The sequence below is a fragment of the Branchiostoma floridae genome, chromosome 8 (genome assembly GCF_000003815.2).
Source record: "Branchiostoma floridae strain S238N-H82 chromosome 8, Bfl_VNyyK, whole genome shotgun sequence".
NCBI lineage: Eukaryota > Metazoa > Chordata > Leptocardii > Amphioxiformes > Branchiostomatidae > Branchiostoma > Branchiostoma floridae.
Genome location: NC_049986.1, coordinates 4,608,457 through 4,621,776, shown reverse-complemented (window position 1 = coordinate 4,621,776; position 13,320 = coordinate 4,608,457). Strand labels below are relative to the sequence as shown.

Genomic DNA, 13,320 nt, shown 5'->3' with positions numbered 1-13,320 from the left:
CGGCTGGCTTAACTCCTGGTACATGGATTACTGAGCTCGGTCTAGACCAACTTCCCATGTGCCTTCCTCTGTGAAAATTCAAGCGTCCGAAACGGCTAAGACGGCGTCTACAAGCGTCCAAAGGCGTCTGAGCGCGTTTCAAACTCTCTGGACGCGTCCATTGCAGTCAGAAACGGCCGCGAACACATCGTGAGCGTCCGGGCCATTCTGTCCGTTTTTTTGTTGGACGCCCAGACGGCTGAAAGACGTCTGAGACGGCCGTCTGAGACGGCCACTGATGGGGCTATAAAATACTTAGGAACCCGACGCCCTCAGACGGCTTGCGTCTGTCCTTATCCCCACGGGAAACATGACGTTTTAACTTCTGCACATGCGCCAATTTCAGCGGGTGAATTCGAATTTCAGACCGTTGAACAATCCGGCGGTTGCAGGACATATGTTCAGAAGGTGACTATTTCTGTGGATTTTATGTCTGTTTGTTAAAATTTTGCTTACTTTTAGACCAAGGACATCACGTCTAGAAGTAGCAGTTGATGTTTCTACGACATTGTGCTGAGGTTGGGTTTACGGCGATGACTTTATTCGTTATTTATACTAAAAAAGAATGTACAAAAATTATTTGTCGTGCGCCGACAAGTGGGATAAATCATACTACTTACCTGAAGCAACTGTGAAACGTAACGGACAGGAGAAATCACAGATGCCGTCAAAAGAAGCAGCGTCCTTCCGTTAGCTGACTGTCGATACTTTGCTGGCGCCGGTAAGTGAATACTCATTTTATTCTTATTTTTGTACAACATGTTGTTGCAAAGTTTGCCGACGACGGTTGCAAAGTTTCGGTGCCCTCCCCACATACGCAAAGGAATGATAAAATTTAGGATCTTACTTTGATGCCACAAAATAAAAAGACTTATGAACACGTTGTAAAATACTTGTAAAAAATATCTGTGGTTTCGATTAAGAATGATAATGCTGTTAAAATGTAGATTTAGACAACAGATAATGAGATAGCACCTACCGATTTTGCTGTCAATGAAATCGGCCCTCCCAACTACTAGGGGTTGGGAACTTATGAAACGGACGAATTTGTTTCGCTACCGCGAAATAAAAATGACATATGAGCTTTGTAGAAAATGTATTGCACATTTACAATGTATCCAGTCTTTAATTAAGACTATTGTGATTAAAATGTACGATAGAGAATTATAAAACGTCCTGTATTCACCCTTGATGTTATGTGGACTCGTCCATTATGATGTGCGGGCGGCACGGCGGCACAAAGAGCCGCGGACACGATTGAAGGTCGGATTGAATTTCATACATGTAGCAAAGTTTATCAAACGCCGCGAAGTATGTCTGAATTTACGAAGAAATTTGTTCAAGTTGCGTTTGATTTTAACTAAACCTGACGGCCCGGTCGTGGGTGGTCTTCCACTGCCTGGCTGAATATTTGTTTGTTTGGTATGTGGCAACGCTTGTCCCAACAGGCCATAAAATTATAGCCGTGACCGGACGGCGTCAGAAACGGCGTCCAGGCAGCCGTCTACGCACGTTCCAAATTAAATGCACCGGCCCGTTATGAGTTTCTACCGTACTGCCTGACTAACTAAAACTGTGTCTTGAAGAAAAAAATATTTTGCTAGGAGTTTGGCCCAGATATTAACCTTTAATAATATAGCGATGACTGCTTCTTGGCCTTTCATTCCATTTTCTGTCAAATTTTACGATCTGTACCCCCCGTGGGAAGGCGTGGTGGAGGCTACCGCCCATACCAGCGGCCTGGATTACGCCGTTTATGCCCGTCGCAATCGGCGTCCGATCCGTCCCAGCAGCCTGGATTACGTCATTTACGTCCGTCGCAATCGGCATCTGGTCCGTCCGCAGAGACGTCTGTTCCCAGCGGGGGGGCCGCCCGACGAAGCGCGGGAGCGTCCGGCTGCCCGCTTTCAGACGCCGTCTCGGACGTCCCGAACGTCCGACCGGACGCGTCTAAAGTGCCAATCTAGACGCGTCCGAGCGTTTGTTATGCCGTTCGGACCGTCTTGGACGTTTCGTCGGGCGTTCAAAAGCCCGTCCCATGCCGTCCGCCGCCGTAACCGTCCAAAGCGTCCCAATAATTTAAGACGCCTTGGACGGTTGTCGCAAACGGCGTTTCGCCGTCTGAGACGCTTGAATTTTCACAGAGGTAATCCTTCTATGCCACTGCGCTGGGTTAGTGTTCTTGAGATGTTTTATGTGGTCTGCGTAGTAGTTTTCCTTACAGGTTGAGATAACACGAGCAACCTTATTGCGGAGAAACTTACAATGATGCCAGTACTAGCTTCTTTTCATTTTACATATAAATGTTGTTGATAAAAGTAAACCTGTGATATGTTCAGGCATTTTCATTTTATGAATAGATTAAAACAACTTACGGTCATTGATGCCAGAGGAAATGTGATGACTGGCCAGTGCTGCAAACAGCAGGTAAAATGTGTTGTCCTTCCCATGGCACAGCAGCTCATCTTCCCTACAAAATGGAGATTACCATCAAACTTCAACATTTTAAAGTGAGATGTAGTACTGTTATAAATCAAAGTTATTAAAAAATGTAAAAGACCACATCTTTATGAAGCTTCCTGCCAGAATCCTGCTTTTTGTTCTTTGGGTATGAGGAGACCCAGGTCAGATAGGATAGGTCCCAAATGACATTTTAGATACTCTGCTACCTATTCCTTGACATAGAAAGTCATAGTAAGCAGATTTATATGACTGTCATATAAATCCACTTACTATGACTTAGGTAAAGAAGCTGGCCATGGGGTAGTCAGACTCCCTGATAGTGATATGTGGAGAACATCCAAAAAATGACAAGGCACAAGGCATATTAAGTATTTTCATAGTACAGCTAGACGTGTGAGGTGAACATTTGTTTAACACTGAACATATTTGAAATCATGCTTTCATTTTTATTTTTGGGTCATTGTAACAGCATACCAGCATTGTGCATGTATGGTTGAGTATTTCTTCATAGTTTTATGATAAATGAAACAAAAAAGTCTGGCCCTAGCCAGTTGTTTTCTTTGAAGAAACTTCTTTTGGGAGTGTTGCAAATGTGTTTTTAAATGGTTTCCACAACGATTGCTGTCCTCAGATTGATGGTATGAAAAATTAGTATGATGTTTGTCTTGCTTGTATTAGAAAGGCCTTTCTGTGAGCTTTCCAGCAATATATAGTTTTCCTAGTCTAACTGACTCTTTACATCATAACATATTATTACTAGTCTCTACCAGACTCTGGGTCGCTGGAAAACCAGAGAAATGGAACGAATAGAGGAGTAAGCGGGCCGGAGGAGTGTAGGAGGCCAGGGAACAGTACGCGACCTGCGGAGTCTGTGAGGGGTCGCTATCTTGAAACGATATCCACCCATTATTTGTACAAAGGAAGTAACTCATCGCTGGAGATAATTTAAGTCAACAGCGCCCAGTGCGGCACGGCAGGCATGTGTATTAGGCAGGACACGCCTGGGTGTGGAACATGCGACACTGTTTACTGGTATGGTCATGTTTATACTAGTACGTTCACTCACGCTCCATAACTCATAACACTAATAATTTACACAGGAATAAAAAGTGTGTCATTCTTCAAGAAATAAAACATTTATTTATTCTGAAAGTTTGTCATCATCTTTTTTTCCAAACGCAAGTGAAAGGCATGGGTATCCAGGGGTATCCAGTCGCACCAGCTACACAGGAGTCTACCCGTGCAAGGCCGCTCAGCACTGGAATACCAGAGCTAAAATCTTCAGCACTGGGCACCCAGTTCTGAGACTGAATTAACAATTGAATCAGCACTGGAACACCAGTGCGGAAGGTGAGGTTTTCATACACTTGCTACTCGAAATAAATACAGTCTCTCTTAGAGTACTGTAAATGCATTTAAGTTCACGGGGATTTAATTTCGCGGTAACAGCAGAAAGGACTTTTCGCGGTGGTTTTAAGTTCGCGGTAACACCTTAGACTGCAGTCTAATACTATAGTAGAAAAATGTTTGCGGTGGTTTTAAGTTCGCGGTGAAGTGGTCACCATGAAAAACGCGAACATTAATTTACCACGAACATTTCTGCATTTACAGTATATAGGAAACAGACATAAGAACCCCCGTGTACACTAAAGCACACCCAGTAACTTTCTAGCGAGGACAGGTCAATGACAATTACTGCGGTGTGAATAGCCCGAACGAGTGGCAGGCCATTCTCACCCTGTCTATCATGTAAATGTCATAAACACACACCAAGCAGACACTGTGCGGGAGTTCACACAAACAGTTGATCATTGATCTATATAACCTCCCTGTTCTATATTTATAATATAACGGTTTAAAAAGTTTACTTGATGACCAAAAGGTGAAGAGACTAGAGAGATCTTACGACTTCCATTTTTTTGAAATGATGGACCTGCAACAATTTTTGTCTCGTATTATCACGCGCTCCGTCACTCCAGTTGTATTAGCACACCTATACACATACTGTAATATATCGTGACGTAGTGGATTAACGAATAGACTTTTTAACTTATGGTCTCGGGTTCGAATCCAAGTTGGTGTACTTTCTTTCTTTCTATAATATTTCACTATTTATCACTTGTACGGACGTTCATATTGAAGTATATTTCATTCTTCTTGATACTATCTATTTGCGCAATTACAGTGTATTCATTGAAATATACTGAAGCATTGAAGTGATACTGATAGTTTTTTGCATGTGAAGGAATTGACTTAGTTAAAGGCGTGTCCTCGCTAGAAATCTACTGGTTGTATAAATTTTCAGTAACGAACGGGCCCCCTTCCCCTCCCAAAAGGCCCCTGAAGGTAGGAAGGGCTTGCCTTGCTTTGACGGGGGGGGATGTCCCAAAATACCCGGATTTTTAATTAGGGAAGGGGGCCCTTGCGGGGGGACCAAAAAGTCGTTATGCACTCAAGTCGTGTTGTTTGCTGATTATTCAGTCTGTCCTTCTATTCTATATAACCAGCATTCAAAGGGACCAGCTCATAAAAATACATGCTGCAAACTAAAGGAAGCCCCACAAAGATGTCCTTTGTAATGTATTGACGGTATTTAACAGCTAGTAATCGACGGACAATAGGTATGAAACATTCCTCCCTGACCCTCGCGTGCCACCGGTCTGACATTAATTGGTTACTCTGCATTTGAAAGAACCGGCTTCATGGGCGTTGACCTCGCTAGAAATCTACTTCATAACATTTAGAGCTAGACCCCCCCCTCCCCCCAAAAGGCGCCTGAGGTAGGAGTGCTTGCTTGCTTGAGTGCAGGGATGTCCAAAATACAGTATTATAACAGGATGGTGCACTGCAGGGTACAAAAGTCGGATTCTCTGAACGGATCTGTTCTCGGCGTTGTTGGGTGTGATTCCAGTTACTGGAAAACATCATGTGTAAATACGCGCGGTCTACGCCGAAAAAATTAAAAATAAATATAGTCTTGTCACTCCACAGGATATTACTAGTATATAAAAACACACTATGACTTTGACTATCTGACTACTTGCCTCGCTATGACCATCTTCGTGATGACCAGAAGTTGTTTTCCTCTAACAGGTGCAAAACAGCCCGCCTCCAGCAGGCGCAGAGCCGAGCTCCACGGAGGAGAAGACGACTCATGTCGGCGACACGACGCCATTTTCTCAGGAGACGGTCTCATACCAGAGTTTCTCCAGGTCCATGGCAGATGTGCATCAGTAGGTCTCATACCGGACTTATGCCGTCCCCTTTATAACAATGCTTAATTATGCAACTTTAATGGGCGAAAATCCAATAAAGAAACAGTTCGGCCGGAGACGTTTTAATTTCTATTTCAAGATCACATATCCAGTAATCAATAAAAAAATTGTTTCCAAAATCTGACCGGACAATCGATTTTTATAACATCTATAACTGCACATAAATACTATCCAGCAAGTGGGGCTTTCCTTCAGTGACCCGCTGACCACATTACTCAGGACAAACAAACGTACACGTCCGAGAATCGCCCGAATGCCGAAACTTTTCCACCCGATCCTGTCAGAAATACACCACCTTTCATCTCAAATCCTTCGATATGACAGCTCTATAAAAGGCAATTTATCATCTACATAAACACACGATTTTGGGGCCCCGGCGGAGTAATACCGGAACGAGACCATAATGTCTAACATGTATCCCAGACAGACTGATACACGACTGTCAAATTTCCTTGGTGATAAAACTCTCATATGACATCCGCCATTTTTCATCAGACGTAATTAGACGGAAAATATATAAAAGGTATGAAAAATGTAAGTTCAGCTGCAGTACCTTAAAGCTATGTGGCTTGTCGAACTTAACCGTTGTTTCCCGATCCCCTACCCATGTACCAAATATCATCAGGATACATCCTTAGCTTTTCGAGTTATGCTGTTCACAGACAGACCGACAGGCAGACAGACAGACAGACAGACTGACAGACAGACAGACAGACCGAAAACATAGCCATCTCGACGGATGTTAGAAATGAACATCTAATTCTGTTTTCAGATGTTCACATGTATCGCTAATGAATGTCCAAGGAAACATGTAATACTCTAGTCAAGCCATTTATTTATTTTCATGCAAAGCTGAGACGTACAAAGATAGTAGCGAAATTCATGGATTGCATCTTGAAATAAGTAATTCAGCCGAGACCTGGATAGCATAACATTCACGATACAGAAGACTCGTTTTACAACCATTGCTCTATACCGACGTTTTGGTGACCGTCTGTCACCTTCCTTAGGATAATTGTGACTGGTTCACATAGTACTACTCTCAAAGCAGAGGTTAGGCTCCGGCTATTTTTTAAACATTATTTTAGTCGTTTTTATCGGGATTTCTCTTTTCTATTGTATCTTGTATTGTCAACACCTAACTGGCTGGCTTACGTCAAGAAAAATGACAAAATAGAAAGCCCGATAAACAGATTCAACAGATTTTTTTGTTCAGATTCAACAGATTCGTTTGTTCATTCTAGTGACGTTGAAGATGTTACACGAAATGGCCAAAAATGAGTCTCCATTTGTTTCCAGTTGTAAAAATTAAATTGGATCAATTCTATACCACAATATTCAGATAGTCATTTGCAATGTTTATATTGAGATTAATATTGAGTTAAAATAAGGTTGTGATATAAATGAAACTAGGTTTATGAAAATAATACATAACTTGTTTGTTATTTATTATGTTTATGATTTGATCTAGAACAAGCTTAGACTGCTAAGAAATGAAAGCACACAGAAGCGCGCTAACATAGCGCTCCAGAATTATGTTGGTTGATAAGTAATGGAGGTCACACGTGTTGGCCGCGCTGGGTTGGTCTGTGGTTTGCTCTTCACAGGTTGTTGTTATTGTTGTTGTTGACCTTGTCTCGGTACACAGATCCCGCACGGACACCTGGTAGGAAGTAGTCGACGGTTGGGTCAGCTGTCCGTGCCCCGGTACTACAGCCAAAAAAAAATGTCGACAAGACTGTAACAACAAAGAAACCACAACCTCAGGCCTTTGCCATTTCTGTCAGCATGTTCCGTTTTTATACCCACACTAAGCCTCTACTTGCTATAGGCTTCAGATGTGGCAAGGGAAGGAACAGTGTGCGGTGCCTAAGACATAAATTGTAGCGTTGGGCCGGCCAGCTCCTCTGGTGTGTTATCTGCCTATTTAGTCAATTTCTACTACATGTAGTTTCAGTGGCATGTGGAGTAGATAGAGGCTATCTGACAACAATGAATCTAAATCAAAAGCTGAGTGGCAATTACAGAAAGTCCATCCATACCAAGTTAAACATGACTGTTGATCAAATGATGTCCTCTATTGGATTTTAGCTTTGTTTTAGATCACTATCAAATTACCTAGCTATAGCGTTCTACGATGTGATGGCTTCGACAAATAACTGTTGCCCCGTAACTGTGCAAGATAGGCTCTTATCTTTAGAATTGATGATGATGTTACCTGAAGATGTTAAATCGCATCGTTATAACGTGCTATCTCTAATTCTCCCAATAACATCTTGATGTGCAAGAATTAAAACTGATCATATTCTCTGCCGAAAACACAAGTTGTCAAACTACATGCGTATCAAATGATATATGTAAATTCGTCATTCATTTGTCATGGAAATATCGAAGATCAATTCCACTTTGTCGTTACATATGCTAAAGACAGGGAAGCGTAACGGCTGTTTCATTAAAACGTATAGGGCCTTCACACTGAAACCGAATTAGCAGGAATCAAGTAAAAGTGGTGGTATGAGTCTTTCGGCGACCCTTGCTATTGTGTGAGTGAGTGAAATGGGTCGTAACTCCTCTATTGATGGAGGTCGGGTCTTAGGTAACGGCACAATGTTAGCCTGGTGCCATTGGACAGGAACATACCCCTCCGACAAAGACGCGTTCAGTATCGACGTTAGTGGGGTGGAGATCTCGTAGGCGAACTCCTTTATGATTTTGTTTGGTAGTCCGTCTGGTCCGGCAGCGCTCTTTACTTGTATTTGTCGCAGTCTGTCGTACACCTGCCACGGTAGGAGTTCTTCCACAGGTCTCGCCGGGAGGAACGCGGGTAGTTTGGTCAGGTCGAGAGGGTCCAATGAGCATGTCACTGTAGATAGGGCCTTGTTTATGGCATCAGCAGTGGCTCTGTGGTCCTCTGGGGGAGTTCCTTCGATGTTCAGTGTTAGACCTTTGTTTGCGGTATTCGCCATCGTCTTAATCATGTTGTACCACTTGGAAGTATCCTCTGTCCGAAGGGTTTTTACTTTGTTCTTATAAAATGACTTTCTGGCTTTCTTCATCTCGTATTGTACCTTGTTTCGCAGTGATCTCCATCTTTCGTTTTTGCCTGTATTGAAAGCTCGTTGTCTCAGGTGTACAAGATTCTTTATTCTTTGGCCGATCCATGGTTTGTCGCTTGTGTGAGTTTTGATGGTCTTCACCAGGGAAGTGTTGCTTGATTTTTGTGTTCATCGTCTGGTAGAACGCGTCGGTTTTGGCTTGTGTGCTGTCTGCTGACAAGACGTCGATCCAGTCGTGGGCTCCCAGCCATTGGCCGAATGCTCTGATTTTGGAATCAGGCATAGGTCTCACCAGTTTTGTCCTTGCTTTGCATGTGGTAGAGCAAGAAGCTGGTTTGAGAAGTACTATCCGGTGATCGCTGGAGCCCAACCTTGACAGTAAAGTAGGCTTGTGGTACATGTTGCCGAGGTTAGTTACTACAAGGTCTAATGTGTTGTCTTGTGTGTAATCTTGTAGGCAAGTCCACAATCTGCCGCAGTTGATTACCTCGACAAAGGTCCTTGACATCAGTTCTGTTGAAGTTGAAGTCTCCCGCGATACATACTCCTGTGTAGGGGGACTTCGCTCTTATTTGGTCGATTACCGAACAGAGGTGTTCGGTCAGAACTCTGCTGTGCGGTGAGTTCGACGGGTTATAAACAGCACATGCAACTATTCTAGGTATCTCCCGCGGGAGACGGTTTGGACGGATCTTCAGCCACAAACATTCTAGTTCTTCTGGGATCGTAACATCGAGGGCTTTGGCGTGTATATTGTTCGGACGTTGACTGCAACCACCCATCCCCCCCCCCCCCCCGCCTTTCCTCCCTTGTCCTGATCTAGAGAACAGGTTATATTATTCGTCAATATCCCACTGTTCTGTAGGCATGTCTGAGCTAAACCACGTCTCTGAGAAAAAAGCAATGTGGACATTCATTGTTTGCAAAAGCACTTGGCATTCTTCTAATTTATTGCTTATTAATAAGTGATCGTGGGTTGCAAAGCATTATTGTTGGCTTTTCGAAGGGGAATGGTCGTACAGGTACATTCCTGAGAGTTCTGGAGGGTTGCTGTTGTTTACAGTTCCTCCCGTAATATTTGCATATGACAGTACGAGCGATCGCTGTTGTTGTTCATATCCGGGGTATTCGGCGGTTGGTGCCTACCAGGACGTCAGTAGATTGGATTAGAAATTGACATTTAAATTAGCAGATCAAATTACAGGTTAATATGTAAATCAATATTGTGCCAAGCACCTGCTTTTTGCCTACCACTGCGTAACCGTGACATCATCGCGATCTCTCTTATGGCAATGTTTCTTCGACGGTTCTTACCGGCTCTTGTCCCACGGTATCTTCCACGAGTTCTCAAGACTCCTAGCTGTCTAAGTTGCTCTCTAAGAAGTGGTGACACCGTCTCTGTTGTTCGTCGTAGGCTTCTAAAGAACTGGGCCGAATATCGCATCAGTCCAACAGAAGCCATCTTTGGAGCTGTTAGATGTCGTCGGGATGGGCCAAGGTTTTCGGTGAATTTCTGCTAATCACATGCAGTGGACCCTCAGGGTGAGTCATCAGGCTTCTAAATAACTTATCCAGAATGTATATTGCACAGCAGTGATGAAATCCACAAAGTATATACAAAGATAAAATCAAAAGTTACAGAGCTCGTAAAACCGGCGGCCGCTCTGTAAGAGCGCCACCTATCAAAAAAGATGTCCCGGTTTGTAGCCACGGAGCTGAAAGGTAAAATGGGTTATTGTTTTCCAAACCTTCCTTATCTTTGCCTTTTATAGCCTCACTTTTGTTTCGAGTGCAATATTCTTAGAGAAAAAAAGAAGACACAAAACAGAAGGCCAACAGCTATCATTGAAATACAAAATAGTCTTCATGTGAACGTTTCTAATAAAAACTTCTCCAGTGGACGTTATCGTATCAAACTTGCACCGGCCAAGGTAAAACCACAACGTGCTGTCTGGTAGCTACGTTAAGATTTGTTAATTGCATATTGATGTCTCGTGAGGCTGGATGCAGCTCGGCCATGTTTGTCTATACAAGTAGGTGTTGGCTACGGGGCACTCAGTCTGGGGGCACTCTTTAATTTCGGTATTTCCGGACTTGCCCAGATTACCCAGCGTAGGTAGCCTTGACCAAAGTTGCTGTAGAAATGTTTTTCTTTGGATATGTTTGGATTTTGAAGGTGCATATAATAGGTAAGGGTTGTAGCTTCTATATTGTGTTGAAAAACAGATTTTTAGTGATATTTGTGGTTGCAGTAGGCCTTAGAAGTTAGGTGTTTTGGTGTTGTTTACAGGCAGTGAAAGGGGGTGAAAAGGTCATCACTTATGTTTTGATGGCGTATAATATAATTCCGCCGTAAACTTTTTCCTTCTTTTGTCGACAGATTACTCTTCAGAAGCCGGACAATCATGCCAATATGAGTTTTTCATGTTCTAATAGTCAGGTAGGTGATTTTTGACAGCCTCCCATGATTAACATCGTTAATAATATGTATAGTAAATACTGCAATATAGCCTAAGAATGAAATACACACTAGTAAGCATAATGTAAAATTAACTTAGAGCCTAGAATTAACAAATATATTTATCAAAGCTAATTTTGTACACTTGCTTACATCTGTTTTAACACTACATACTTAGTAACATAGGTTCACCCTAGCTTACCGCTACGTAACACTTACGGGCGTATATACGCTTGAGATTCCGAACTCTTCAAAGTTCTTCCGGCGGCTCAAATTGGTATCGTTAGAAAGGTCGCTAGGTAGGGAATTGTAATCCACAAACCGCATAATTCTATTGTGCATTGTTGCCGAGATATTTTCGATCATATGTTCACCCTAGCTTACCGCTATACGTAACACTTACGGGTGTGTATACCCTTGAGATTCCGAACTCTTCAAAGTTATTCCGGCGGGTCAAACTTGGTATCGTTAGAAAGGTCGCTAGGTAGGGAATGGTATTCCACAGACCGCATAATTCTATTGTGCATTGTTGCCGAGATATTCTCGATCATAGGTTCACCCTAGCTTACCGCAACGTAACACTTACGGGCGTATATACGCTTGAGATTCCGAACTCTTCAAAGTTATTCCGGCGGCTCAAATTGGTATCGTTAGAAAGGTCGCTAGGTAGGGAATTGTAATCCACAGACCGCATAATTCTATTGTGCATTGTTGCCGAGATATTCTCGATCATAGGTTCACCCTAGCTTACCGCTATACGTAACACTTACGGTCGTATATACGCTTGAGATTCCGAACTCTTCAAAGTTATTCCGGCGGGTCAAACTTGGTTTCGATAGAAAGATCGCCAGGTAGGGAAATGTAATCCACAGACCGCATAATTCTATTGTGCATTGTTGCCGAGATATTCTCGATCATTGGTTCACCTTAGCCGTAACCGCTACGTAATACATACGGTCGTATATACGGATGAGATTCCGCGGTCTTCAGAGTTATTCCGGTGGGTCAAACTTGGTATCGTTAGAAAGGTCTCTAGGTAGGGAATAGTAAGTCACAAACCGCATAATTCTATTGTGCATTGTTGCCGATATATTCTCGATCATAGGTTCACCTTAGCCGTAACCGCTACGTAACACATACGGTCGTACATACGCTTGAGATTTCGAAGTCTTCAGAGTTATTCCGGCGGGTCAAACTTGGTATCGTTAGAAAGGTCTCTAGGTAGGGAATAGCAAGCCACAAACCGCATAATTCTATTGTGTATTGTTGCCGAGATATTCTCGATAGTAGGTTCACCTTAGCCGTAACCGCTAGGTAACACATACGGTCGTATATACGCTTGAGATTCCGCGGTCTTCAAAGTTATTCCGGTGAGTCAAACTTGGTATCGTAGAAAGGTCTCTAGGTAGGGAATAGCAAGCCACAAACCGCATAATTCTATTGTACATTGTTGCCGAGATATTCTCGATCATAGGTTCACCTTAGCCTTAACCGCTACGTAACACATACGGTCATATATACGCTTGAGATTCCGAAGTCTTCAGAGTTATTCCGGCGGGACAAACTTGGTATCGATAGAAAGATCGCCACGGTAGGGAATTGTAATCCACAGACCGCATAATTCTATTGTGCATTGTTGCCTATATATTCTCGATCATAGGTTCACCTTAGCCGTAACCGCTACGTAACACATACGGTCGTACATACGCTTGAGATTTCGAAGTCTTCAGAGTTATTCCGGCGGGTCAAACTTGGTATCGTTAGAAAGGTCTCTAGGTAGGGAATAGTAAGCCACAAACCGCATAATTCTATTGTGCATTGTTGCCGAGATATTCTCGATCATAGGTTCACCCTAGCTTACCGCTATACGTAACACTTACGGGCGTATTACGCTTGAGATTCCGAAGTCTTCAGAGTTATTCCGGCGGGACAAACTTGGTATCGATAGAAAGATCGCCACGGTAGGGAATTGTAATCCACAAACCGCATAATTCTATTGTGTATTGTTGCCGAGATATTCTCGATCATA

The 13,320-nt window shown here is 43.0% G+C and overlaps 2 protein-coding genes and 1 long non-coding RNA gene across 5 annotated transcripts in view; 1 reads left to right on the top strand and 2 right to left on the bottom strand.

Moving 5' to 3' along the window:
* Positions 1 to 5,721, bottom strand: part of LOC118420748 (E3 ubiquitin-protein ligase UBR4-like) — a 59,675-nt gene extending 53,954 nt beyond the window's left edge. For both annotated transcript variants that reach the window (XM_035827710.1, XM_035827711.1), the window contains exons 1-2: positions 5,547 to 5,721; positions 2,415 to 2,509 (exon numbers count right to left, since the gene is read on the bottom strand). In XM_035827710.1, coding sequence (XP_035683603.1) covers positions 2,415 to 2,509; positions 5,547 to 5,698 — 247 coding nt within the window. In that variant the 5' untranslated portion in view covers positions 5,699 to 5,721. The remainder of the gene's footprint in view (positions 1 to 2,414; positions 2,510 to 5,546) is intronic.
* Positions 5,722 to 6,592: 871 nt separating this feature from the next.
* Positions 6,593 to 10,314, bottom strand: LOC118420936. The gene is made up of 2 exons (XR_004831798.1): positions 10,148 to 10,314; positions 6,593 to 7,487 (listed from the first exon to the last, which is right to left on the bottom strand). It is a non-coding gene; the product is annotated as an uncharacterized LOC118420936 (long non-coding RNA).
* Positions 10,209 to 13,320, top strand: part of LOC118420932 (protein crumbs homolog 1-like) — a 25,147-nt gene continuing 22,035 nt past the window's right edge. Inside the window, exons 1-2 of one of the 2 annotated variants that reach the window (XM_035828024.1) lie at positions 10,223 to 10,375; positions 11,214 to 11,273. The gene's annotated coding sequence lies outside the window, so the exon portion shown is untranslated. Of the gene's footprint in view, positions 10,376 to 11,213; positions 11,274 to 13,320 lie in introns of both variants that reach the window. The other variant, XM_035828025.1, reaches the window with a different exon arrangement.